This window comes from Dissoconium aciculare (genome assembly GCF_010015565.1).
Source record: "Dissoconium aciculare CBS 342.82 unplaced genomic scaffold K489scaffold_8, whole genome shotgun sequence".
NCBI classification, from domain to species: domain Eukaryota; kingdom Fungi; phylum Ascomycota; class Dothideomycetes; order Mycosphaerellales; family Dissoconiaceae; genus Dissoconium; species Dissoconium aciculare.
In genome coordinates, this window is record NW_022984958.1 from 1,064,251 (window position 1) to 1,089,916 (window position 25,666).

At 54.1% G+C, this 25,666-nt stretch overlaps 11 protein-coding genes across 11 annotated transcripts; 7 read left to right on the top strand and 4 right to left on the bottom strand.

Moving 5' to 3' along the window:
- Positions 1–1,183: 1,183 nt before the first annotated feature.
- K489DRAFT_389578 (uncharacterized protein) lies at positions 1,184–2,926 on the bottom strand (the record flags this gene model as incomplete). Its single annotated transcript, XM_033606521.1, has 5 exons — positions 1,184–1,226; positions 1,325–2,111; positions 2,189–2,351; positions 2,536–2,744; positions 2,857–2,926. 5 exons carry the CDS (start codon positions 2,924–2,926, stop codon positions 1,184–1,186), a joined length of 1,272 nt encoding a protein of 423 aa, XP_033458787.1.
- Positions 2,927–5,100: 2,174 nt separating this feature from the next.
- On the top strand, positions 5,101–5,973 carry K489DRAFT_381745 (E set domain-containing protein). Its single transcript, XM_033605197.1, has 3 exons — positions 5,101–5,230; positions 5,339–5,825; positions 5,893–5,973. The coding sequence occupies exons 1-2, from the start codon at positions 5,131–5,133 to the stop codon at positions 5,701–5,703; spliced, it is 465 nt and encodes a 154-aa protein (XP_033458788.1). The 5' UTR covers positions 5,101–5,130; the 3' UTR covers positions 5,704–5,825; positions 5,893–5,973.
- A 580-nt stretch (positions 5,974–6,553) lies between these two features.
- K489DRAFT_381746 (uncharacterized protein) lies at positions 6,554–7,253 on the top strand. The gene has a single exon (XM_033605198.1). The coding sequence runs from the start codon at positions 6,667–6,669 to the stop codon at positions 7,045–7,047; it is 381 nt and encodes a 126-aa protein (XP_033458789.1). The 5' UTR covers positions 6,554–6,666; the 3' UTR covers positions 7,048–7,253.
- A 248-nt stretch (positions 7,254–7,501) lies between these two features.
- Positions 7,502–8,067, bottom strand: K489DRAFT_321639 (thioredoxin; the record flags this gene model as incomplete). Its single annotated transcript, XM_033601559.1, has 2 exons — positions 7,502–7,694; positions 7,940–8,067. 2 exons carry the CDS (start codon positions 8,065–8,067, stop codon positions 7,502–7,504), a joined length of 321 nt encoding a protein of 106 aa, XP_033458790.1.
- Positions 8,068–8,514: 447 nt separating this feature from the next.
- Positions 8,515–9,306, top strand: K489DRAFT_371726 (uncharacterized protein; the record flags this gene model as incomplete). The annotated part of the gene is made up of 3 exons (XM_033603260.1): positions 8,515–8,657; positions 8,828–9,128; positions 9,232–9,306. 3 exons carry the CDS (start codon positions 8,515–8,517, stop codon positions 9,304–9,306), a joined length of 519 nt encoding a protein of 172 aa, XP_033458791.1.
- Positions 9,307–9,498: 192 nt separating this feature from the next.
- K489DRAFT_322199 (uncharacterized protein) lies at positions 9,499–14,202 on the bottom strand (the record flags this gene model as incomplete). The annotated part of the gene is made up of 3 exons (XM_033601607.1): positions 9,499–10,059; positions 10,138–11,878; positions 11,957–14,202. 3 exons carry the CDS (start codon positions 14,200–14,202, stop codon positions 9,499–9,501), a joined length of 4,548 nt encoding a protein of 1,515 aa, XP_033458792.1.
- A 541-nt stretch (positions 14,203–14,743) lies between these two features.
- On the top strand, positions 14,744–16,208 carry K489DRAFT_381748 (uncharacterized protein). The gene has a single exon (XM_033605199.1). It carries the CDS (start codon positions 15,104–15,106, stop codon positions 15,827–15,829), a length of 726 nt encoding a protein of 241 aa, XP_033458793.1. The 5' UTR covers positions 14,744–15,103; the 3' UTR covers positions 15,830–16,208.
- Positions 16,209–18,464: 2,256 nt separating this feature from the next.
- K489DRAFT_321703 (uncharacterized protein) lies at positions 18,465–20,191 on the top strand (the record flags this gene model as incomplete). The annotated part of the gene is made up of 2 exons (XM_033601564.1): positions 18,465–18,643; positions 18,709–20,191. The coding sequence occupies 2 exons, from the start codon at positions 18,465–18,467 to the stop codon at positions 20,189–20,191; spliced, it is 1,662 nt and encodes a 553-aa protein (XP_033458794.1).
- A 926-nt stretch (positions 20,192–21,117) lies between these two features.
- K489DRAFT_381750 (prolyl-tRNA synthetase) lies at positions 21,118–23,074 on the top strand. Its single transcript, XM_033605200.1, has one exon. It carries the CDS (start codon positions 21,127–21,129, stop codon positions 22,927–22,929), a length of 1,803 nt encoding a protein of 600 aa, XP_033458795.1. The 5' UTR covers positions 21,118–21,126; the 3' UTR covers positions 22,930–23,074.
- Position 23,075: 1 nt separating this feature from the next.
- Positions 23,076–23,792, top strand: K489DRAFT_381751 (uncharacterized protein). Its single transcript, XM_033605201.1, has one exon. The coding sequence runs from the start codon at positions 23,417–23,419 to the stop codon at positions 23,585–23,587; it is 171 nt and encodes a 56-aa protein (XP_033458796.1). The 5' UTR covers positions 23,076–23,416; the 3' UTR covers positions 23,588–23,792.
- Positions 23,793–23,947: 155 nt separating this feature from the next.
- On the bottom strand, positions 23,948–25,431 carry K489DRAFT_321985 (WD40 repeat-like protein; the record flags this gene model as incomplete). The annotated part of the gene is made up of 3 exons (XM_033601583.1): positions 23,948–25,087; positions 25,142–25,296; positions 25,377–25,431. 3 exons carry the CDS (start codon positions 25,429–25,431, stop codon positions 23,948–23,950), a joined length of 1,350 nt encoding a protein of 449 aa, XP_033458797.1.
- Positions 25,432–25,666: the final 235 nt, after the last annotated feature.

Genomic DNA, 25,666 nt, shown 5'->3' on the forward strand with positions numbered 1-25,666 from the left:
AACCCGACGATCCCTCGGCCCTCCCACTAAAGCACCTTCCACGCCCAAGAGGGATCGAGGATTCCCACAACACCAACTCCACTCGACTGAGACCAACAACAGCAGATGATACGAGACTTCCGCTTCCTTTCCGATTCCGTTTTCTCCAAAGAAGAACAAAAAGTCGACTGTGCCCTGGGTACCCGCAACGCCCCCGATGTGAAAGAACGAGAAAAATCGCAATGGTAATGACAGCATGAAAAGGTGGGACATCCCTTAAACCCCTCTGCGAGTTCGAAGGGAACAGGAGTCTGGGATGTCCCTGTCTGGCTGTCTGGCTCGGGGACTCAGAGTCCATCGGAGCATCGGGTGGGATCCGATCCCGTCGAACGATATGCGCAGGATGAGACCTGTCCAGGGGGGAATTGAGGGATCGGGCTTCGGTGACGGAGGTGGGCATGATGATGATGACGGCGAGACGGCGAACAGGTCAGTGGTGATGGGCCCATATGGGCTGGTGAGGCGGCGCCAGAGAGAAAAAAAACAAGAGAATTATGCAGAGGCAAGGCCAAGAGTATGTGGAAGAACTGGAGGAGCCAAGAAAACGACAACGATGAAAGGAAAATGGGGTATTTTTATCTAGACAACACACAAGAAATGACAATTGAGAGGCCGATGATGGGTATGGAGTGAAAAAAGGGCAAGAAGAACTATGGCACAGAATTTGGGGGAGAGATGGACGGAGACGAGGTCGGAGACGGAGACGAATAGGGAGATGTGTATGCGGAATCTGATTGCTGGAGGTGCATTTTTTTCCATTCTGATTGATCGATCCCCTTTTGATAACGCCGGATGAAGGAACGAGAAGGTGCTGGGATGGGATGGGACGGGATTGGACGGGACAGGGAGGAATTGGGCCGGGAGATGCCTCTTTTTCTCTCTTTCTGTCTTGCTCCTTCTTCATCATCCTTCCACTCGAGATATCGTTCTCGACAAGTCCCTTGTTGTCGACGACCGGCTAGTCCGGTACTCGATAAGACAAGGAGGCGTGAAAATATTCGTCCGTTGAGGGTTCTGCTTCGCTACTGTTCGACAGTAGAGGTCGTTCGCCGGGTGGTCGGTTACATTAAAAGTGAAGAGGCAAATAAGGCAGGATGGCTGGAACAAGTCGCTGAGAGTTAAAGGAGAGACGCGGCTTGTGTCATCATGACCAAGGGAAGGCAGCCATGATGCTGGGGACCAGTGCACTGCAAGAGCCAAGTCAGCATTCGGCGCACGCGAAATTAAATCGAGCAGATGAACATCGATGACACGACAAGTAATAATGGGAAAGAAAGAAACATACCCCAAAGCCAAAACACCTGCAATACCCGTGAGCGCCCTTCTTCGGACTCTTTCTTTTCGCAGCTCGACCTCGACCACCTTGGCGCGCTTCGTAGTCTCGACGGGCGCAACCTCGTTTTCCTCAACGGTGATCTCATCTGCTTTCCGCTTGCCGCTCTGGCGGGGCGAAGTAGAGGTAGCATCGGTGGTGCTCCGGCTGAGGCGCTCGGCCTCGGCGACCATGTCGCGCGCCTTTTGTAGCATCTCATCCATATCGTTGGGCGGGCCAACAGCCAGGTCCGGGTGCGATGCGGGCACCGAGACGCGGACAGTGGTGGACTCTGTGATCTCGTCGGTAGTGGTGCCGTTGGTAACGGGGACGGTCGTCGTCTCGACCTCGACCTTGACGGCCTCGCTGTCCTCCTCCTCCTTGTGGACGCCGTTGGTGGTGACGGCGGTGTCATCGGCAGCAACTGAGGCGGTCTCATCGACGCTGTTCACAGTTCCGCGCGGTTTGCGAGCCTTGCGAGGGGTGGCCATCTTGCGCGCAGAGGCCTTGGACTTGGTGGTGGCGGTCGGCGACTCAGATCGGAGGCTGCGAGCGCCGCGCGTTGAGCGCTTGCCATCAGCCGATTTCTTCTCTGCTCCTCCGGGTGTTCGGCCGAGGCCATTGACGCTGTCCTCCATGTTGAAAGGTGGTGGTGATGTGATTTGTTTGCTCGCGTCGTTGTTGCCGTGCGCAATGTCTTCCGGGTCGAGCAGGGCAGCAATCCAAAGCTTGATGCCGTACTCATCGGCCAATTCGAGAGCTGTCACGAGTGAAAAGAATATGAGATTAGCGTCCGGAATGTGAAGATGACGCCATCAAAATGTGCCGCATGCCTACCTTTAGCTGGGCTGATCCAAACATTTCCAGCGACCTCTTCGCTTGAGGTCTCTTCCAACGATGTGATATACTCCTTCTCAGTCTTCTCCTCGTCGAGAGAAGCAAATGGGAAGGCGGCTTTGAACATGCCAGTGGCGCTGATGTAACCATCACGCGATCGTCGCTGCAGGGAAAAGAGACATGTCAGTTCGTGTGTCTTGGACGGATGCATGCGCGGTGCCTTGCAGTATGCCGACAATGCGCGCGAGCCAAAATGCAGAGGTTTGCGCGCGCATTTGAGTTCCCGAGATGAATCAACCACTCCGACCCGAGCTCATGTAGCGCACGCGACCTGATCACCCACTCACCATCAAAAAGTATGCCTCTGGGTATTTGCGGTTGGCGCCACGAAGGAAGATACCACTGCCGGAGAGATCTTTGGGGAGGGGCACACGGAGGTGAGCGTAGTCGAGCATGCCCAAGTTCTCTGGCTTGGTGGCATTGGAGGTGCCGACCTGACCGGGCTTCACTTTGAGCTCGGTCTGACCGAGACAGCGACGCTCAACGAGGACTTCATCTGTGGAGAGGAACGACGTAAGCGAGAGTCGGACTGGCGACGTGCAACCACGCGCAATGGATTGACGGTGTTGACAATTGCAATGCTGGAGGAACCGGGACAAGGTACGTACGAGGAGGCGCGCGGTCTTCCTCGAGCATAGGATTGCGCGACTCGGGCAGCGCTGGGCGTTGCTCCGCCATTGTGAAGAAGTGCAAAAAAGTCGAGGAATGCGCGTGAGGATTTCGAAATATCAATGGATGGTCGCGCGAGTCTTGAAGAGTGCAGGACAATTCAAGGAAATGGTGATGGATCGTCGCTGAGAGGCGATGATGCTGGTTGCGGAGAGAGATAAATTGATGCTGGGGTACGTGAAAATGACCGCGAATGCGACGAGACGGAAAGTCACCAAAAAGAGAAGAAAGCTGTGGAGAAGACAGACGGCAGCGCGGACATGGGGGAGTCTGTAGTACTGTCCTGGAGTAGCGCACGTTACGTGACGGACAGACAGCCCTGGGCGACGGTGGTGGTGGTGGTGATGATGATGGTGGTGGTGGACGGTGGGCATGGGCAATTTGCAGCACGGCAACGCCTATCGAGCAATGCAGGGCACTCGCACACACTCACTCGATCATTGTCACTGTCACTATGGCACAGTACACTACAGAACGGTGTGCAACTCATCTCGCCTCCTCCTCCTGACCGTTTCTTCCTTTTTGTTGTCTCTTTTCGGCCAGAGCAAAACCTCTCGTGCCCTCCTCTCTCCTCTCCTCTCCTTCTCTAGTGTGATGAGATGAGATGCGGCCGTTTGGGTGACGGCGGCCCGCTGGACACTTCCGAGCAATTTCTCACCAATCACACGCATTGCTCGGCAACCCTTCCGTGTCGGTAAGAAACGTGGAGCGCATGGGAGACTGGCAAGGAGAATGCAGGTGGATCCAGTTCCTGAAGCTAGACACTACCACAGTGCAGCACATACACACGTTATCTCTCTTCATGTATCGCGGCCCGAAGCATCAGTCCAGCCAACTCATCATCTCGACAGTTAAGAGGGGAAACTTCGCAAGCTGCTCCTGCAGATGCGATGCGTGGAGACTGCGGATCATGATTGTGCTGCCCAACAGGTGGAGTCAGAGCACAGCGGCATCGCTGAGTGTCGTGATCAATATTTCCCATTCATCACGACCACAGCACTAGCCCCGAATCGTGGTGGTGAAGCTGGACGCGGTCGCGTCTCTCATTTTTCACTCCCCACGCGACCTCGGAGGGCGCGCGAATCGAGATTGTCGCGAAGACAATCTCTGTGTGGAGACTCACGCGTAGACTTGACCATCAGGAGCAAGCATGTGACTGCACGTGCCTGAGATATTTCTGGCGTTCTCACGGGGACGACAAAGCAGTGTGTGCGGCAAGAGTCTCATATATGGTCATATTGAGCCTGCATTGCAACGTGAGAGCAATCGAGCTTCACTGTGGAAATCTTACCAACAAGGCTCCTGAAGTCATGGTTAGAGATGACGCCGGTACTACAGCATGTGAGATTGTTATGTGAAGACCAGGGCTATACAAGCTGTAATCGGCTTGTGCAGCACCGTCTGATTGACCACCACGCGACCATCGGACACTTCAACAATGGTATGAAGTCTCACGATCTGGTCCATCATGTTATTACACAGCGTACCGAACAGTAACAGAGCGCGAGGAGTGATGCCTGAGGTGAGGCGACAAAGCGAGGAACCTTGGAAGGTTGCGATTGTCTAGAAGCGTACAGCAGTGGAGCAGTTGGCGGTGAGCCTGCACGCAAGACGCAACTTTCAGGGTTCAAGGTGGGGCAAAACGACGACCGTGAAAATGAAGGAACAATGGAACACTGCAGTAGAGTCGCAATAGTCGCTATCTACTAGGTATGTGCAGGAAGACACTCCCTATCCACCTGGGCATCTATGTATTGCCGTCCCGATGCTTGAACATGAGCCGCCTCGTGATGGTGAAAATTGATAACAACGGAGCGCGATCTTCAGAGATTGCGGGCAAGAAGAGCCAGGAGTTTCGTAGATCTGTAGCACTCGCGGAGCTGCGAGATCTAGCACAATGTGTACAACTTTCCGGTGTGCTTCTGTGTACATGTGCAACAAACGTGGTTGCTTTGGCCATTGTCGTTCCCGTGCCCACCCACCTTCCCTCCTCCACTTCCACCATCTGCTTGACAACCGCGTACTACCTCTCTTAAGCGCCACTGATCAGCATAACTGCTTCCAATCCCAGTCATTTCCCATTCGAAAAGCGCCATCTCCATCCTTCTCGATAGCCATCCTCCTCGTTCGTCGCTGCTCACTGTACAGATCCATCTCTGCCACAAGAACTTGCACCGGCCGCTATTTCTTACAACTCTCGCTCCATCGTCACCATGTCTGCGCCACACCACGATGAGCACGACCTCGAGCCCGAGCAGACTGAGGGTTTCAAGGTCGGCGAGAGCAAGACCATTGACGAGTACCAGAAGCTAGGTATGTTGCGATGAACCATTTGTGTACCTCCTGCGAAGCAACAGAAGGAAAACCGACGATTCGGTCACCAATCCCTTCAACATCTAACCTACCGCTCCACCCTCGCAGACCAGAACGACGAGTCTCTCAACAAATGGAAAGCCTCACTCGGTCTGGGCTCCGGCACGTCCAACGCCGACCCATCAGACCCGCGCAAGGTCATCATCCTCTCTCTGGGCCTCGAGGTCGCCGGCCGCGAGGACATCATCATCGACCTGGTGCAGCCCGGCACGCTTGAGAAGCTGAACCAGCAGCCCTTCACCATCAAAGAGGGCGCGACATTCCGAATGAAGGCGCGATTCCGCGTCCAGCACCAAATTCTCAGTGGCTTGAAGTACGTCCAGGTCGTCAGCCGAATGGGATTGAAGAGCAAGATGCAAGAGATGATTGTGAGTGGCTGCTTCACTAGATCTGCCCACCGCCAGACGATGTGATGAAGCCTGAGATCGATCGTGGGATTTTGGAGTGCTAACGTATGTCCGCGAATGTGCGGCGCCACGATGACAGGGTTCTTACGGTCCCAATACTACCGACAAACCCGACTACGAGAAGAAGTGTAGGTACAACGCCGAAATCCCAAAGGAGAACGTTTCAATCGCAGATGTCTGACGAAATACTTCCAGTCGAGTCCGAGACCGCTCCCTCGGGCATGCTCGGCCGCGGGCACTACGAAGCCGTGTCCAAATTCATCGACGATGACAAAGTCACCCACCTGCAATTCAACTGGTCATTCGATATCAAGAAGGACTGGTAGAGGTCGAACGGATAGCACGATGGTCTCATTCAGAAGTGGCATGAAGAAGAGGGGGACGACGACGACGAGGCGAAGGAACACTCTTTGACGGTCTGGATGAGACACCCGTCATCAGGAGGAATACGAGATCATAAGAATATCGCTGAAATGGACGAGAAAAATGATGACGATGAAACGAAATCCAAACAACATCAAGCTCCAACAAAATGAACATGGAAACAAACCGATGACTGGGTCTCCAGCTTGAGAAGCAAATTTTCTCCCGACATGAATGGATCCGAGTGGAACGAAATCTACAGACCATATATAGATTGGGGGAAAGAAGCCAAAACAAAACCAAAATTTTAAGCCATTTGACCCAAACGAAAGAAACCCAAATCGTAAAGAATGAATAAAAAGAAACCCCGACTTGCGAACACCCTGACAATTTTCAATTCGTGATTTGCAGTTTATTTCTTTCATTCACAAAATCTACATCATGTAAACACCCTCGCTATCACGACACGAGGGATGTGCAGTATATCTCCAGCAAACATGGACCCATCTCATCACACCCCATATCTGTGCAACCGGGAGTGTTTCCGGGCAGTCCATGTCGACTCTCCACGGCATTTGACAGTCAGATGAGAACCTTGATCGATACATGTCAGGAATTCCCAAACTTCCTCTCCCTTTTTGTTGGCTGCTCTCTTCCGCCTCCTCTTCCCTTCAAATAGAGAGAGGAGGGGAAGGAGAAAGAAAGATGAAGAAGAGAGGGAAAAAAAGAAATCTAGCGACATTACCGTCGTCGTCGTCCGATCAAAAGTTGAACCCCCGAAATCTACCCAAACAATCTCTATTTCGGACGAATCGAAATCGCCCCTCATCGAGAAATGGGATCATCGATCGATCATGTGTGGAAGAAGGACCGGGAGAGCCTGGCCGGGATGCAGGAGGGAGAGGTCGTCGACGGCGACGGTTATGGCATGGGCATTGGCTCACGCAGAAGATATCATTCGAGAGAAAACGCGGCGATGCGGGCTGATTGGGGGATCATCTGGTGCCGGATGGGAGGGCTGGTTCGCGGGTGGGAAAGAGGTTGCGTAGGGGGTCGTCGCGAGGGGAATGGAATCCGGGCATAATCTGTTGTTGATGGTGTGATGGGACGGCGGAGGACCGGAGAGGGTTTCCTGTATTCTCGCGACGTTTTCTTTCACGTTTTCAATTCACACGTTGAGGTTGAGAAACACCGGAACCCCAGGTCGGCAGATGCTTGACCGACCCGTCGCTCAGTGAACAAGAGCAGGCGAACAGAGTGGAAGCTGATCTCATTGCAGACGAGTTGTCTTATTTCACCTCCATTGTGCTGCTGCAGTAAAGTGCCTTGGCTTTCCTTCGCTATCGTGATTGTAAAATAATTTCCCATACAGGCCCCGAGTTATCCTCTATTTCATCAATCAATCAATCCAGCCATCCGTCTCATGGAACGAGCGATTCCTCTAAGCCTTGTGCTTGGCGAGGGCGGCCTCGATGGCCTTGGGGTTGGCACCGACGATGGTCTCGACCTCAGCGCCGTCCTTGAAGAGGATAAAGGTGGGCATGGCGCGGATTCCGAGCTGCTTGGCGACTTCGGGGACCTCGTCAACGTCGACCTTGTAGAAGCGGACGTCCTTGTGGTCGGTCTCGGAGTACCTGGGAGAGTGTTGTGTTAGAAAGAGGAATTGCCGTTGTGACGTAGGTGATCCCTGCGAGCGTGGTGTTGGAGAGCATTGCGTTGAACGTCGGGTCGACTTTTGTCCCAAAGGGTTGTTTTGCGACTCTGCGAATTGTGACACATCTGATCGCACGCATTGCCCGATAGCCTCAATGCCCTCCTGCTCTCCGGCACCCTCATCTCCCAGCAATGTGAAATCACACCAGGGTAAAATTAGACTCACTCGACAAGCTTGGGTGCAATGACCTTGCAAGGACCGCACCACGTCGCGTAGGCGTCGACGATCATGAGGGAGCCATCGGCCTTGGCCTCGGCGAACTCGGCCTCGCTCTTGATGTTGTGGACAGTCATTCTGGCGGTAGATGTGGAGAAGAAATGTGGTGATCTGATGACGGGTCTGTTAATCGCTTGTCGTGATGCGCTGGTGAGGATTGATCTCCGCAGGGTGTTGAAGGTAGACATCTGGAAAAAGAGGGAAGAGATGGATTGAGAGGAGGGTGGGGTTTTATATATGTGCAAGTGCTATCGAGAATTGTAAATGTCGATCCTTTTGTGACGGAGTGGTGTAATGACGATGGGGCTGATGATTGATGGTGTAAGAGATCGGTAATCCATCTTCACGTAATCCCATCGTATCTTTCCGAAGCGCATCGTCGCGTTCCTGTTGCTGCGCGCCGGTGACTTTTCTCCCGTCTGATTACGCAAGCATGCGCTCACGCAATTCAATTTCCAAGGGTTCTCGCTTTGTTTTGCCCCAGCGATTGTTCTCTTTGGTGAGAGGGATGACAGAACCCCGCCATGCCCGCCCGCGTCTGCCTGGGTTGGACGGAATTGCGCGCCGGAGAGATACTCGCGTTGGCGATGATGGAGACCATTGGTGATCCTCGTGGAGCGCAGGGAATGAAGCAAGAAGTAACAGCGACGACTTACCTAGGTGGAAGGTGTTTGTAATAGTGTTAGGAGGGAGTAGTGATTAGACGAGAGAGATGGAAACAGGGCGAAGGAAGGGAGAGCTATATATTAAATATGTATGGGTCGTCAATTAATAATGCTATTGTCCCTGTTGTGCAATAATAAGCAGTGCCAACAGATACATACCTATCACATACAGTGGTAACCTGGAACACCCGTGGACTGGAACAATAATAACGACAAACAGCCCCGCGCAGAGGAGGTCGATGCAGGTGTCATTCCAAATCGATCGTCATCATCGTGCGATTGCGCCTTCCTTTCCCGACACTTTTTTTCCCTTCCTCGCGCCTTTCTCCGCCGCCCGGTTCCATTTTCATAAGGCGGGGCACGAGCGGCTTTCGCCCAGCACGCGCAGCAACGACGATGATGATGATATTGTTTGCGCTACAGGTCAGAATGCTGGAACTGCCCTGGTGTTCATTGTTTTGATGTACAACACAGTAAGACACGTCGGCAGGTTGCGTCAATCTCTAGTTCTGCGTCTTGTTGAATCGAGTCGCGGCCAGATCGCCGGCTCTGTGACTGTATGGACGGACGATACAGACAGAACCCGTCATGAACCCTCAGGGAGGATCGGTCTACTCAGCCGATGACGTGCTGCTGACTCGTGGATCTTGATCATGTCCAAAAAAGCCAATCTCCGATGAATTTGATTTGCAACAGGGACCGACGGACGGACGAGATTCCGCCCGTCTATCAAGATGACCATACAAAAATAATACAGTGCTGTCGGAAAGCAAAACGACTCTCCGTAGAAGAGGAAGAAGGGATATACGAAAAACTCAACTTCCCCCCCCTCCATTTCATACTTCAACCCTCCTTCAACTGAGCCCTCAACCCTACATTCTCCCTCTTCAACCTCATGCCCTCGCGCTTCAATGTCGCAACCTCCTCCTGACTCTCGCGGAGCAACCTCTTCAATTCATCAACCCCATCACCCCCGCGCACCGCCTTGAGGATCTTGCCCAGCTCGTCGTTGAAGCGGCCGTATAGCGCCTCGTTCTCGCCGTTGGCCTCGCGGTATAGCTCGTCGAGATGTTTGCATTTCGCCTCGGAGACACTGAGCGAGGAGGTCACGTCCGCTGCGATGCCCGAGAGGCGCGTCTCGACTGTGCTGGTGATCTGAGGGAGTTTGGCTTCGAGGGCGAGGACTCGTTGGGTCAGATCCATGCTGCGGGCTGGGTCGAGGCTGTTCGGGGTGGGAGCTGCGGCTTTGCTGGTACCACGGACAGACCCCATACGGCTGGGCGTGGCGCTGAGCTCCTCGCCGATGTTGTGTAGCTCGTCTTGAAGGGAGATTTGTGCAGCTGTGATTGCCTGCTGCTCGGCTTGGAGGCGTTCGCGTAGCTTTTGTGGTGATTGCATGCGCAGCTTGCGGGACGACGAAGCGAGTGGCGGTGGCATCGATGGCGGTGACATCTCACGCGGCCGTCCTGGGGACAAGACCACTGTTGATGGTAACGGACGGGTCTTATCGATCGAATGATGCTGCTGCTGCTGATGTTGTTGGGGCTGGGAATGCTGCGGAGACGCGCGTTTGATGATATTGCCCGCACCGGGTCGTTCTGCGAGACCACTTCGTTCGTCTATAGAAGTAACGCCCTTGACAGGTGAGGCAGGCTTACCCGAGCTTTGTCGTGTAGATATGATAACTTCGTCCACCCGGCCGTCTTTGCTTCTTGGTCGTAGACTGTTCGCACTTGCGGGTTTTGTCGCTCCTGGCGAGAGCTCCTTTCGGAAAGATGCAGGCAGCTGAGGACGCGGCATTCGCGAAGGCGTATTCATGCGTGTGCTTCCCATGCGCACAAGAGGCATCACAGGTGGTGGCGACATACGAAGTGATTTGGCTGGCGTACCAGTAGGCTGGCCCGCTGGCTGCTGCACATCAGTCGACGGAGACCGAGGCTCACGCTTCGGAGAATTCTCCTGAGGGAGCAGATCTGACAGCGAACTACGCCGCTTCTTGCGTGGAGGTCCTGTGGGGATGAAACTGGGATGCTCACCAATCGTAGACAGCCCCAGACTATGGCTTGAGTGACCTTCGCTGAACGTTATCGACTTGTTGCCGTCTTGTGAGGACGGACGAGAAGACAGAGCTCGACTCTCGCTGTCAACAGAAGCATGCCGAGCGTGTGAGCCACGCGAGATGCTGCTGCCAGGGCTTGCATCGCTTCGGCCACTTTTGCTCAGAGTGCGCCATACCGACGAGACCTTGGATTCGAGCTCCGATTTGCTGTTCTCGCGACCCAAAGATCCAAATCCGAACTTCTTTCGCAGAGAAGAATGGTTGCTGCTGAGCGAGGGAGAATTGGCGGTCCTGGTGCGCTTATGTTGGCCGAGTGTGTCATGCTCGTGAAGCTTCTGGATCTCCGCCAACGACTCGCCAAAATACGTCTCCGTGTCGTCGACGAAGCGGTCGATGAGCGCAATATAATCATGAGGTTCGCCATCAGTCACCAGAACCTCCGCAAATGCCACAGTTAGACTTCCACGATCCCCATCATTTCCAGTCCCGTCCAACAAGTCAGCCAACAGATTGATAATGTTCTTGAAAGCACGCTGATTCTGTGGCGGAAGTTCGCCGATGCTCGCCCGCATGTAAGCGTCAAAGTCCACAGGAAACATGGTTTCTGCCTTTTGTTGAAGGTTCTGCATAGTCGTGGTTGGCACGACCGCGCCGAATTGCTGTTTCCAAGCGATGTTGACAAACTTCTCAAATGCAGCAAAGAGCACATCGACAGATACCTGCGCAGCCAATGACATCGTCTGAGGATCCTCTAGCAGGCCATTGTACAACTCATTCACGGCGAGTTCGCCGGCGGTTGCGCGCATTTTGAGATTGCGACCAACTATGTTGCCCTTTCGAGCTTGCAGAGCAAGAATATAGGATGATAGCGTGTTCTCCAATTTTTGTGCAGGTGTCGAGGCAGTGATCTGTTCCACGCGTGCCGTTGATGAATGTTTCGAAGTAGGAAGATCACGGGACGTGGGTCGGGATTCACGACTGGGTGGTTTGGAAGCAGTAGATGAAGGCACACGAGGAAGCTGAGACGGCATTGCTAATACCGGGGCATCTCTCTTGAGCAATGTCGGTGCTTCGCTACCGGGTCCGACACTAGAGAGGAAATTGGAGATGAGCTTTCGTGGTGATCTTGAACGTGCGCGTTCGCGTGATGACGATTGAGCAGCCCTATCCTGCGGTGCAGCCTGATCCGAAGCTTGCAATTCGATGGAGCGTAGTATGGCAAGATTACGGTCGAGTAGGTACTCAGTCAGCTCTTCCTGGTCAATAGACAGACGTGAGGCCAGCAGAGCCGCAAGCTTTCGACGTATTGACGGCACAATGTCATCGATGTCGAGAAGCTCCTGGTTGAAGCTCCCATCAAGGGCATCCACAGTCATTCGCCAGACCCCTTCGCGCGTCAAAGAAAGGGCTATGACAGTACGGATGTCCTGTTGACCTGCGCGCGGCCGATCACTGTGCCGATCGATGTCTACGATCACGCGAGTGGCCGCATTGCCCTTCCTCGCTTTCATATGCTCTGCATTAGAGTTCTCGAATACGGCCCCGAACAAACCGAGAGTATCCGGCAGAACTTCAGTCGCACGAAATTCCCATTTTGCGCTCTCACGTTCAGGCTCGCTAAACCGTGGCTCTGTTTGTGCTTTGCTGAACTCCTCCACGAATCGAGGGGCTTTGCCTTCATATGTACCTTCGAGACGCAGGATCTCGCCCGTTGTCGTGAGGGGAGATTGCGATGCTGATCTGTTGTCGTCCACTATGGCATCGAAGGTGAGGAGTTGAAGGGCGCGGCCGTCAAGCAGTTCACTGCACTGCAGAGCAGCTGGTTCGATAATTCGCTGAAAGATAAAATCCTGCCCATCAGTGGTCCCAACCTTTGCAGCCGATACAGGTCCGCTGCCACTCTCCAACTCGGTGATCAATGCACGAGCAGACGTCGTTGACCCAGAGGATTTCTCCAAGATGACGAGAGCATCTGTGAAGAGCACTATGACCTTTGTGACCCCATCTACACTGTCGGCGCTGAAGGGCGGCATCAACTCGATACAGTCAACAGCTGTCACTAGTCTGCCTGTGATCAAAATGTCTGCTGGCCATCCTGTAGTTCGAGCAGCAAGGCGCTGAGAGATTGCTGCAGTACCGGAGCCCTCGACTTCAGCGCAAATATTTGTGATGATGTCGCGTGCCTTCAAAAGTGATTTGAGTGCCGGATGCCTAACAGGGAGTTGCTTGGAAATACTGTCAATGTAGAGATTGTACCGCGGAAGGCGCTGTACGGGTTCGATCAGTAGTGAAGTAAGGCGTTGTTCTCCAATCTGTTGGAAGGCAGTCGAGAGTTGGTCACTCGATCGAAGTACAGAGCGCAGGAGCTGAGAGGCTTTGGCGTGGGATTTCATGTACTCCTGATACGCGTCTGCTAATTTCGGGAATTGTTCACATAGGCATTTAGACAGTGCTCCCACACCTTGTGCATCGTCGTGTAAATCTTGATGAGATTGCGCAGATCGAGTTTGGTCGTCTGATGTACTCTGGATGTCCTTCATAGCGCTACTTTCTGTGGTCGCCAGCACTTCTCTGAGCTCAGCCAGGAGGGATTTGTTTAGATCGAGAATTTGATCGAGGCTCGACGGCAGTATCTGATCGAGTTGCGCTTTTTCCTGTGAAGAGGCTTCGAGTTGCAATTTGCTCGACATCTCCTGCATCTCACTCAGCCGAGCAACGTAGCTCTCCTCAGTTGTTACAAGCTCATCCATCTCTTTCCTGACAGTCTCCTTACTGATACGAAGGAAGGATGCACTTCTGCCAATTGCAGTGGCTTTTGATGGCGCACGCTTTAATTTCGATGTCGGGAGAAAGGCTGGCGCACCTAAAGAAGCGACAAGTTCCGCATAACGTCCAAATTTCTGCTTCAACGTTGCCAACTCATCCGCATCCGCGTCACCGTGATCAGATACCTCTGCCTGCTCGCTGGGTTGTCCTATGCTTCCAGCCGGCAGCACCACGTCCACGTCCAACCAGGAAAGGCGCTGCTCACAAAAGGCCTGAGAGAGATCCCTGATGACCTCGTCCACATTTTCGATCCTCGTCATCCGCGTCGCCAGGATCGCAACATGATCGTCGCCGAACAAGCGCGCCACCGCGGCTGCTCTCGTCTGTGATCGCCATGACGACTTGACCGCATCAGAAAGCTCCGCGAAGTATTTCTTGAGTCCGAAAGCGAGTCCTCGGATCACCTCATCGCCCTGCTCTTCCCGCGGGAGATTGCTGACTGCTGAGTAAAAGGGCGAAGTCGGCGCAACGGAGAGTCGAGGATATGACGCAAGGCCAGCGGGCGTGAAGATGTGGATCTGAATGCGCGAGCTCGTGGCGCCGATGGTTGTGGAAGGTCCGTGGAGGACAAGCACAGGCGCATTGCTCAATAGCGGATCGGTCGTGTGGTACACTGCAAGATCTCCTGCAAGCACAGGCGGCGCGGCGACGATGGCCGCCATCACGAACGACGGAACGCTGGGCCAGTTTGCATAGAAGGTCACGTCCCAAGAGATGTGGTCGTGCGCGTCTGGGAGGTGGGATATATTAATGAAGCATGCGCGGTCGATATAGTCGTTAAGTCATGTTGCATTCCACCGTTGCAAATAACGATGCGAAGGACGCTCTGTATGGTTGACGATATCCCATCTGTGGTACAATATGACCGAATGGAGAAAGTATGGAAGTAACGGCCCTCAACGAAAAATAAAGAGAATTCTGGTGACAGCTACCTGAACCTTGGAATGCAGCATCATGCAAGTGACACTATTGTTTGGCTCGGCTTTGTTCAGTAGTATGGAAGTCAGGGTCTTGTGTGAACCGCGATCTGCTCTCTCCCCGCTCTCTCTGAACTGGTGAAACGACACGAAAACCGGTCGCGCTCTCACGTGGCCTAGCGCAGCCTTTTCGTTACAGGTCAACCTTTTGGAATCCTGAACCACTCGCGCCTCTACTGCCCTCCCCCAGGCATCGCAGATTCAGATATGTCGTCCCGGGTGGAATCTGGCATTGCCGTGACATTGCGTACCGAGACGGAGCGAGAGCATTTCCGTTTACTGGAGCTGCCACCGGCTCTCCTGACCCTGCTCACGTCCGAGAACCCTCCAATGTGAGAGCCACCGCAGGTACGCGACGGTAGGTCGAAGGTAACTGATAGTGTTTCCTTGTCTCTACGGCAGATTACAGCTCAAATCCAAAGAAGAAACTTCCACTGCTGGCGGCGAAGCCGTCAAGGATGCTTACGTTGTCCTTTGCACTGCGGATCAGACGTTCAATCTTCGACAAGTGAGCACGTCAAATAGTGTGTTTATCACAAGATGCACAGCGACAGGAGTGGAAGCCGTCGCGAAATGCGATTCCTCGATGGAGGTTATTTCTACCAAGGGACTTTCCGCTGAGCCATATCTGCGTGCTATGCTACCCGTATATACTTCTACTGGAAGCTATTCTTCTACGCACGATAGCGTTTCGAAGGAGACCCTGTTCTCACACATCCCCTTGAGTCAAGCCGAATGCCAGGTAGCGTGGTCACAACTCGCCTGCTTCGAATCGACCGACCCGCCGGGCTGTTTCATCCCCAGCGCCAAAGTTCAGATTCGCATCTGGGAGAACTTCATCTCGATCGCAACAGCAGCGAGCCTGGATCTCACGGGACGGCTGTCCAAAGCAGACTTGCTCGCGATCTTGGATGAACTGCGCGGCGAGGGCCCTTCAGAGCTGCTCTCGCAGATCATAACGAACGTGTCCACTCGACAACCCGATGAGTCTTTTCTTCTTGATGAAGACAGGTTCATTCAAGCAGTTGGTCTGAGCTGCCTCTCAGCGCGCTCTGATGGCAAACCGACGGCAACTTCATCCTGGCTGTCAGCCTGGAAGGAGCTCGTTCCAGAGGCGTGGAGGAGCAAATGTCAAGCCACTGCTCTTCCACAAGCAACATATCATTTACAGCATGGAGGCAAAGACATCGTGTTCGTTGACAGCTCGCAGTCTGCAGCTGGCGCCGGGTCGAGTCAGGCATCGAGCGGGCAGCAATCACTCGGGGCGAAGCGCAAATGGCACGAAAAGTTCCGTCCTTCGAAGACGAACTAGGAGGTCTAATCGATCAACACTGCTGAGAATATGGTATGTCAGATGCAGACCCGTTTACCTCGTGAGATATCGAGTACAAGTGAGCATCACCTCTCAAGTTGGGGTAGTCGAGACTAACAACCCTAACAACGGTTGTGAGCTTACTGGACGGACCCTATGGTCTTTGTCCACCTGGGCACCTGGGCACTGGGACTTTCGAAACAATCGAATGTGTGGCTCCGGAAAGACCGATCGAGGCATTAATTCTATTCGTCAGGACAATACTGCATTTCTCAGGAGGTGGTCGAATGAAATAAATTTGATCATGTTCATTCGCACTGTCCGAAAAATCGTGATACTCGTGTGAATGTGTAGTACCGGAAATAATGACATGCAGGCCCATCTGCAGGCGCGAAATGAGAGACATGCAGCCAATGAGTTAATTATTCCATGCAGTCAGCAGCCCGTATTTTATGTGGTGCCGAACGCGACGCAAATAAGCTGCGTCTGCCATATGCCGGCCCATATTCATCATCATCGATGAGGAAATGACTGTAATTGTGATTACATGTATCTCCTGCATGAGGAGGAGGAGGAGGATGTCATCAGCCGCGGGATGGCAAGGTTCCAGTTTGTCCGGCCACCTCTATGGGCTCACGGGAGTGGGTTCCGGCGTCGAAGATGCCTGTACTGAATATTCCAAGCCTGTCATCAATTAACCTTTCTTGACTGACAGGCAATGGACAGTAGTGACAGTACTACTGTATCCAAGGTGACGGGGACCGATTTCGGTTCGAGCCGAGCACGATGATGGTGATGGTGAGAATAATTGCAGCAGCTGCAGCAGCAGCACCACCACAGTGCAGGGTTAATCCGAATCGCAACCGAGAGAGAGGAAGAGGAGGAATGGGAGGTGAGCGCTAATGATCTAACGGCGGAGAAAGACTAGCAGACATGCGACAAACGATTCCCTGAGACGACGAGAGCTTGCGAGCAATGCGTTGCGACTATCGTTCTTCCTCCTTCGTCGTTCGATAATAGGAAGACTAACTGTATATTGCGCGGTCACGATGCTGACAATGGATTGATTATCCATCGTGTAGGATGACCATCAGCGTAGGCTCGCGATGACGATGGGTCTCGACGTTCGCATTGACGATGTGGATCCTGCAGACATATTGCTCCGACGAACCAGAGATAGATTGCGACGTTCAATGGTACGAAGAACCCTTGATCCTCCTTCATGATCCAGTGTTTCACCATTCCGATCACTTCACGTCGTTATTATATATGAGAACGAATTCCAGTCCCGGCCAACTCGTGCAGGGGGAATGAACGACCACCACGCGAGCATGAGACATGCGTTCGGAAGTGCTGTCGGGAGTCTCGTCCTGTCTGTGTGATGAGAGAGTTTGCATGGAGTCGAGAAGCGGATGAGGTGGTGAAGATGATTGGGGTTTAGCGGCAGGATTCGCGAGGGAAGAGGTAATTTCCACGAGACGCGCTTGTCGCGTTACGGCCAATGGTGAACAGGCCGACAAACACGCACAGGCCCATGGTAATTTCACCAAACATCAACGGTCGGGCCCAGGATGTGATGATGGGCGGTTTGGACTACACACTCTCTATGTCACGAACCCTTCCAACATTTCATGACAGGAGAATGAGACCCGGATCATACTGTACTGTGTGTTGTAGTAGTAGTCACTCACACACACTTATGTTCGTCGCACGCGCACAGGAGGTACGGTAATAGATTGGGCGGCACAAGCACCCACACACACCTAGGCGATTGCGAGGGAAGATCACGGCGAACTCGCTCTTCCCTCCCTTCTCTCTCGCACTCATCGTCGTCGTCGCCGTCGTCGGGGATAGTTCGTCTTCCTCTCTCACTCACCACGGTCGGCCGGATTACATACCAGACGGGACTGGCAGCAACGTCCTGCCCGTTCGCTCTTTCCCTTTCTCATCATTCAATCTCTTCCTCTCTGTGACACAGACACACACTCGTTATTGTCAATCGTCGTTCTTTCCTAGTCTCGTCTCTCGTTCTTTTTTTGCTGCTGATCTATCGCGACACGATAATACCATCACAACCACAGCTACCTACTGTTTAATGCGGTGACCTTTTCGACGGCCACGATTGTTTTTGTTTTGGCTTCCATCTGCAGCAGCCTATCGCGCATCTCTCTGCATATAACCCCGCAAAGGGCCGCGTTCTGGATGATCCTCACAATTCCGACCTACGAAACTATCCGACCGCCATTTCTCTTCTGACAGAAGTCTATCAATTGCGACAACCCGATTATAAATTGTGGAGGACATAGATCAGCTCATCGCCGGTGGCAGACCATCGACGTTGAGAGTGGCCATCACGGCGCTGATCAACAGGGACACTTGCGAAGCGCGTCGAGCGAAGCCGCATCAGAGAATGCGCTCCAACATACTGGACGGATCGCGTCCGGATTACACCCGATGGAATGATTACATCTCGGTCCAGGATGACGGCGCATCATCAATAGATAGCTCGACCCTCGAGCTCACCGCCGACGAAACTCCATCCAACGCGCAGTCCAAAAGACAACGGAGATCACGGCGCGTCGCCAGCCCGAGCGCAGCATTGTGTCTTCTTCTAGCAGGCAGCCTTCCACTCGCCATGTCGCAAAGCTGTATCTCTTTGGCCAATTCACGGACGTGCCCGGCTTTTAACGCGTCGTCGGTCGCAACGACTGGAGTCGCGGCCAGCCTTTTTCCTTTTCTCTCCGGAGTCAACAGTGTCGACTCCTTTGATACTGCCCTGGACGTCTACATCAGGACCAGTTATACTCAGACCAAGTACGTAACGATAGACGACCGTATTATTCTGCAACTTGGAAGACAATTAACTGACGTGATTACAGATATCAAACTTTAATAGGCTGTTCTAACGTTCAGCTGGGTAATACTACCGCATACTATGCAAGATATACCGCATCCTTCCTTTGCAATGCCATCATCCAAAATTCGATTTCCGCATGTGGACTTAGCGGAGTATCGACAAGACCTCTCTGCGCCGACTCTTGCGCAGCCTGGGCCCAGAGCGAACAACGCATCGTGGCAAGTGATGTCTGCGGCAATGCAGGCCCTAATGCTCTCACACAGATCCGAGCAGACTTCACCAATTGCGCTCTTCCCGCGAACTCGTTGACAGGATCCTGCATTCAAGCCGTGGTCAACGAACCTAGCAATTGCGGCTTCAACACCAACTTGGGGGGCTTGTGCTCGTACTGCTCCGCCAGCTCTCCTAACGCGACTGATTCGTGCTGCGTATTCTCCGACACTACCACCCGATGCCAAGGTGTTGTCCTTCCGGTCGTGGCGACTGCTTCGCTTCAAGCCGTCACTGTCACTGCCACGACTAGTACCACAGCAACGGTGACGCCGTACGGCAACAGCTTCGATTCCAACCACCCGGGTCTCACCAAGGGTCAAATCGCTGGTATCGCTATTGGATCCATCTTAGGTGCATTCTTCCTGCTCTTCCTCATCATCGCTGGCTGTCTTCTGCTTAAGCGTCGTCGTGACAACAGCCCTCCGACGAGCATTTTCAACCAACCTGCATCCGGTCGTGTCCCTTCGCAAATGTCGGAAATGTCATATCACGATGGTGCTGGCGATGCTGAGAGAGCCGGTGTCGCTCTCTTCCCAGGCGGTCGCGTCGCTCGCATGGCAGCACTCGAGGGTAGCAATGCTTCAGATCACGGCCACGATCCTTATGTCCTTGGCTCCTACACCAAGTCCATCTCCGATGATGGAATGGAAGATAGCCATGGAGCTCACTTGGCTGCACTTGGTCCACCGCCTCAACGAACTGGCTCGCTGACAAGTTCCTCTCATCTTGATCCCGTAAGCCGTGGCGGACTCACATCCTCCAGCTCAAACAACCACTCCCCCAATGGCTCCAACAACTACTACTCTTCCCCCGAATCGCGACAACAGAGTGAGCAACTGGACTTCTTCAAGGACTACTACAGTAACGACTTGGTCCACCCCGGCGATCAAGTCGCTACTCTGTGGGCCTATGAGCCGCGTGCACCGGATGAATTCCACCTGGAGCGAGGTGATCTTGTCAAGGTCATTGGTATTTGGGACGACGGCTGGGCGACGGGCGTACGGATACGTGGAGCGAGGGCAGAGGACTGGAGACCCGACGAGAAAATTCAACGAGACAGTGGGTTGAGTGGTGCCGCTCGACCTAGCACCAATGCTACGATGGGCAGCGTTGCCGACGATGGTGATGTCAAGGCTTTCCCTCTGGTCTGTGTATGTCTGCCACAGCATTGGCGCAAGACCATCGAGGGTGATACGACCGATATCTCCGGCGGTGTGGTCGACCCATTCTGAACGTGTTGACCGTCTGCCAGTCCGACTTGGCTGAAATTCAGCTTCACACGCCACGTCTGCTATCGCCGTACCTGCGGCTGATGCGGACACCACTCAGCTCTTTCTCTTCTCAACTCGACGAATTCCAAAGATCAAACCAGCCCCAGAGAAAGCTACGACCATGGACGGAAATTTCCTCCTCTATTGACGACATCCTGTTGCAAAAATCCCTCATCTCATCATCATCCGCAAGCATCTCTCAATCGTCTCGTCTACTCTCCTGCCGTTATTTCGCAATGTCGTCGTTTGGAAGTCCATCTCTACACCAGTTTATACCCCATTACGGCCCTCGCCGCGCCGCGCTTCTGTGGAAGAAGTCTTGCTATTCTTGCGACCCTGCTTTTCTCTTCTCGTTCCTTTCCTCAAGCTCTCTCCGCGATTCCGATCTTGCTGTTTAACCTTTCTGGGGCAAGCAGCAGTGCAAATGAAGGAAGAGCATGAGGAATTCTCTATCCATGGAAAACCATTGTTCCAGACGAACTTTTCCATCGACACAAAATACAGTATGTAGCTATGTAGAGATCAATATATATATATGTAATGTTTTAGATCATCTATCCCGTGCCGTCATTCGTCTCGAGACCTTGTCTTGTTATCAATTTCCCGCCCGACATTGTATTTCCCCGGACGACGCCTGCGACTGGCTTCGAACTTCGAACGGAGAAGCTAAATACGGTACGGAATTGATGCAAAGCCGCCGCTGCCCGCCCCAAGACCCTTGATCGGCAGGTTCTTTGTGCGAAATGCCCGACAATGGTGGGGTTCGGTGGTACAATTTGGGTGAGTCAAGATACGCGTTTTGCTATATTGAAAGTACGTGTGTGGGGCATTGAATTTGTTTCTACAGCACAAACTCCAGTGCAACCCAACAATCACATCTTCTCGCAGAGCACACCATGGATCGCATCGAAAATATCTCTGAGGCTCTTGCCTCGGCGACCATGGACACCACCGACAAATCGGATACCGTGGTCGCCGCTGAGTCGGCTCCCACCACCACCGCTGCTCCCTCTGACGCACCCACCGCTCCTTCAGCTGCGCCCACGGAGAAACCTAAGAAGCAGCAAAAGGAAGCAAAAGAAAAGAAGGTCGCCGCCAAATCGAAGCCGCAACAAGGCGGCGGTGCTGCGAAAAAGGCAGGCGACAGCGGCGACACCAAATCCATCACGGAGCCCAAATCCGGCGACCTGTCGGAATGGTACCAGCAAGTGATCCTCAAGGGTGACATGATCGACTTTACCGACATCCCAGGTTGCTATATCTATCAGCCAGCGTCATACCGGATATGGGAGTTCATCACCGAATACTTCAACGACAAGATCCGCGCCATGGGTGTGAAGAACTGCTACTTCCCCCTGTTCATCTCAGAGGCCAACTTGCAGCGAGAAAAGGACCACATCGAAGGGTTCGCTGCTGAAGTCGCATGGGTGACCGAGGGCGGCAAGTCGAAGTTGGAAAAGCGTCTCGCCGTTCGCCCGACCAGTGAGACGGCCATGTACAGCTTCTACAGCAAGAAGATTCGCTCGCATCGCGATCTCCCGCTCAAGTTGAATCAGTGGAACAACGTGGTGCGATGGGAGTTCAAACATGCCGTCCCGTTCCTGCGGACGCGAGAGTTCCTATGGCAGGAGGGTCACACGGCACACTTGACCGAAGAGGAGGCTGGTAAGGAGGTATTGCAGATCCTCGACTACTACGCCGCCATCTACGAGGAACTCCTCGCGGTTCCTGTTGTGAAGGGAGTCAAGACAAAGAACGAGCAGTTCCCCGGCGCACACTACACAACCACCATCGAGGGCTTCATCCCCGCCGTCGGCCGTGGTATCCAGGCCGCCACCTCTCACTGCCTCGGACAGCATTTCGCCAAGATGTTCGACATCACCGTCGAGGATCCCAACCAACAAATCGAAGCCGGAGGCAAACGGGACAAACTCCACGTCTGGCAGAACAGCTGGGGATTCACCACCCGCTCCATCGGAGTCATGATCCTGATCCACGGCGACGACAAAGGCCTCGTGATCCCTCCCCGCGTCGCCGAGATCCAGGTCGTCATCGTCCCCGCCGGCATCAACGCCAAAACCACCGAACAGGAGCGCACGCAGCTCTACGCCGACATTGAGAAGATCCGCTCCACCCTCGTCACCGCCGGCGTCCGCGTCGAAGCCGACCTCCGAGAAGGCTACACCCCGGCCTTCAAATGGGCCGAGTGGGAGCTCAAGGGCATCCCGCTGCGGCTGGAATTCGGCCCCAAGGACTCGGCCAACGGCGTCGTGGCCACCGCACGCCGGGACATCGACGGCAAGCCGGGCAAGGGCAGCCTGCCGCTGTCGGAGCTCTCCACCGGCGTGCCCGCGCTGCTGGAAACCATCCAAAAGGAGATGTTCGCGCGCGCCGACGCCGAGTACGCCGCGCACCGCCGGACCGTCACGGAGTGGAAGGACTTCGTGCCGACGCTCAACGACAAGAACGTCCTCCTCGTGCCCCACTGCCTCGGCGGGCCCTGCGAGGACCAGATCAAGGCGGACTCCACGGGCCACGCCGAGGGCCAGACCGTCGACGCCCGCGCCCCGTCCATGGGCGCCAAGAGCCTCTGCATCCCCGCGGAACAGCCGCCGGCGTGGAAGGAGGGCCAGCTCTGTGTCAACCCGAAGTGTGGGGAGAAGGCGGTGAAGTGGGTCATGTTCGGACGGAGTTACTAGATGGGTTTGGGGGGGGGGGATTCAATTGAGAAGCTGGTTGAGGATGTGAAGCGTGCCGGAATCGCGTTCTTGGAGGGGGAAAGGGGGCAGCGGGGCTTTGTTTTTTTATCCCTGGCGGTGATCGAAAGGCAACGGAGGCGAAGTGTTTTTTTTTGTTTCACGGTTTTCCGCATTTTTCTTACGATGTTTTGGGGCTTCCCGCGCCTGCATTTCCTGCACCGTTTCTCTCGGTCGTGAGTCGGTGACAGTGCTTTCGATGGGCTCCGGGGGATGGAGGGGGGCTGTGTTCTCGTGCGAAGGGAGAATCTCCTGAGCGTAGTGTTTTTGCAAGGTGTCCGGGAGTGGGGGGGGGGAGTGGTCGATAGGCTTACTGTGGAATGGAATGTTCGAGTTGAAGACAACAAGATGGGGCCGATTCCCGTCCACGCGAATAGGGGGTCGGCCCTTGCCTTTTCCTTTTCACGATTTTTCCTTTTTTGGAGAAGAAATGTTGGGAGGTCTTCACGCTTGCTTCCTCTGCGCCCGACGCGAGACCACGGGGAGAAAAAGTATCAAGATCAAGATCAAGAAGTCGGTCAGCAAGAAAGCAAGCAAGAAAGAAAGAAAGAAAGAAAGAAAGAAAGAGAAATCTCGAATTGTTTTTTTTCCAGTTGTGTAATTTTCATCCCATTCGTTAAGATCATGTTTCATTCCACGGCCGTGTTTCTCATCGAGGCAGCGATTTCCACGGTGGTTTTCCCCCCAGCAACCCAACCAGGAATCCTCGAAAAAGAGGGAGGGAGAAAGACTCGCGACGGCGTTCTGCCGGAAAGGCAGAATTTTCGGACCCTCAAAAGTGCCGCTCGGAGCGAATGGACGGCGAGGAGGAGGAGGTCCTGTGTCGTTTTGTTTTGGGCCTCATTTCTCCTCGGGCCCCTTGCGGTATTTCAAACTTTGCAGTTCACTAGGAGAAGAAAAAAAACTTAGTCAGCAGATCCATCCGTGAACGGAGAGAAAGAAAAGAAAAGGGGGGCGAAACTCACTCGAACCGCTTCACGAGCACGCCCTCCCCGCCCTTCTCCAGGTCCACGCTGTACACCAGGAACTCCCCCTCGCTCGTCGCCACCATCACGTGCGGCACGTGGTGCGCCATGGCGACCACACACCTCGCCGGGGCCCCGCCTGCCGCCGCCGTCGACGCCCGCGGCACCCGCACCCAGGCGAAATCCCGCTGCGGCTCCCAGATCTCCGTCACGGAGGCCGGCAGGTAGCCGGCGGCGCGGCCGACGAGGGTGGTGGTCATGTTGGCGGAGGTGCGTCGCATGAGGGACATGAGGCCCTGGGCGCGGGGTTGGGCGGGCATGTTGTTGTTGTTGTTGTTGTTGTTGTTGTTGCTGCTGGAGGAGGTGGAGGGGTGGTCGTTGTCGTTGTCCGGGTTGTTGTTGCTGTCGTAGGTGGGTGGGGAGAGACTGCCGGAGGGGGGCGGGCTGCTGCTGCGGTCGGAGAAGAAGGATGACTTGCGCGGAGAGGTCGGCGAGAGGGGACGGGAGCGGGAGGTGGGATCGTTGGTGTTGGCGGCGCCGGCGGGGGGTGCGAGTTTGAAGATGTGGACGGTCTCCGTGGCGGAGGAGACGCAGAGGAGGGTGGAGGTCGCGTTGAAACTCATACTGTAGATGCGTGCGGGCATGCTCCCGCGGCGGAATTGGTAGAGTTTCCGACCGTCGGGGATGGAGAAGACGCGGATTATGGTGCCCTTTTCGGAAGATGTTGCCATCAGAGTGCCGTCGTTGTTGAGGGTGATGAAGGAAATGGGAGCCTGATGCGCTTGGATGACGGTGACCTCTTCCATCTTATTCAGATCGTAGAGGAGGATGTCTCCACTGATGGGTTCCTTATTCGTGGCTGATTTGGGGACATGAGCAGGTTGCGCGTATCCACTTCGAGTCGTCTTTTGATAATGTGGGATGGCGAGATAATTGTTCTCTGAATTTGGTGAAATGGCACCGATGCCAGCCGGGTTGAGCGGTAACGTCTGTTGGTGAAGCATTTTCATGTTGCTAATGTCATAGATGAATGCGACTTCCTCTAGCATAACCACCAATCTTTTCCGATTCATCTTGACAGCCACGACCATGCCATGGAAGGTCAATTCGCAGATGGTCGAGTGTCTCTGGGCGCGCTTGGAGAGATCAGTTGCGGTTCGTCAGCGGTGTCAGTCATGAACTTCTTGTACCTTTGTGTTTACAATGCGCAACAGTCGCGGGGTGAGGATCATGGCGACGAGCGATGTCGAGAAGAGTTGCTCCGCGAGGGAGATGTCATCGTCGGAGGAGTGGTTGGTGAGTTCGAAAGGGTCGGTGCTGTAGACACGCAGACCCCGTGTCGTCGCTGTTTTCCAACTCGGATGTTAGCCAAGTGAACACGACGTCTTCTCCCGGAGAGGCGCAACGCGATCGCGGGCAGCATACCAACCGCGAGGAGACTGTGGTCCTGGTTGAATGTGACATAATTGAGGCCCGCCATGGTTTTCCGAGGATTGTTGGTGAGCGAAGCGCGATGCTATCGCGAGTCCGATGATGTGCCACAACCACCAAGCATTCCTCCTCCTCGCCGTCCTGCTCCTCTTTCGATTACGCCGTTCCTCCTTCCCTTGCGCACGTCAGGTTTAGCGCACGCAGTCCTCGTCGAAACTGTGACGATTGGTGCGGACTTTCGTTCGAAGCGATACTCGAGATCGGGGTTGGTCGAGCCTGCGAAA

What these genes read in the sequence shown, in the direction of transcription:
- K489DRAFT_381751 (XM_033605201.1), top strand. Translation starts at nt 23,417, where the DNA reads ATGTTGGGAGGTCTTCACGCTTGCTTCCTCTGCGCCCGACGCGAGACC.
- K489DRAFT_381746 (XM_033605198.1), top strand. Translation starts at nt 6,667, where the DNA reads ATGTCAGGAATTCCCAAACTTCCTCTCCCTTTTTGTTGGCTGCTCTCT.
- K489DRAFT_381748 (XM_033605199.1), top strand. Translation starts at nt 15,104, where the DNA reads ATGGAGGTTATTTCTACCAAGGGACTTTCCGCTGAGCCATATCTGCGT.
- K489DRAFT_381745 (XM_033605197.1), top strand. Translation starts at nt 5,131, where the DNA reads ATGTCTGCGCCACACCACGATGAGCACGACCTCGAGCCCGAGCAGACT. An exon ending in TGACGAGTACCAGAAGCTAG is followed by an intron (nt 5,231 to 5,338) that starts GTATGTTGCGAT and finishes CCACCCTCGCAG; the next exon opens with ACCAGAACGACGAGTCTCTC.
- K489DRAFT_381750 (XM_033605200.1), top strand. Translation starts at nt 21,127, where the DNA reads ATGGATCGCATCGAAAATATCTCTGAGGCTCTTGCCTCGGCGACCATG.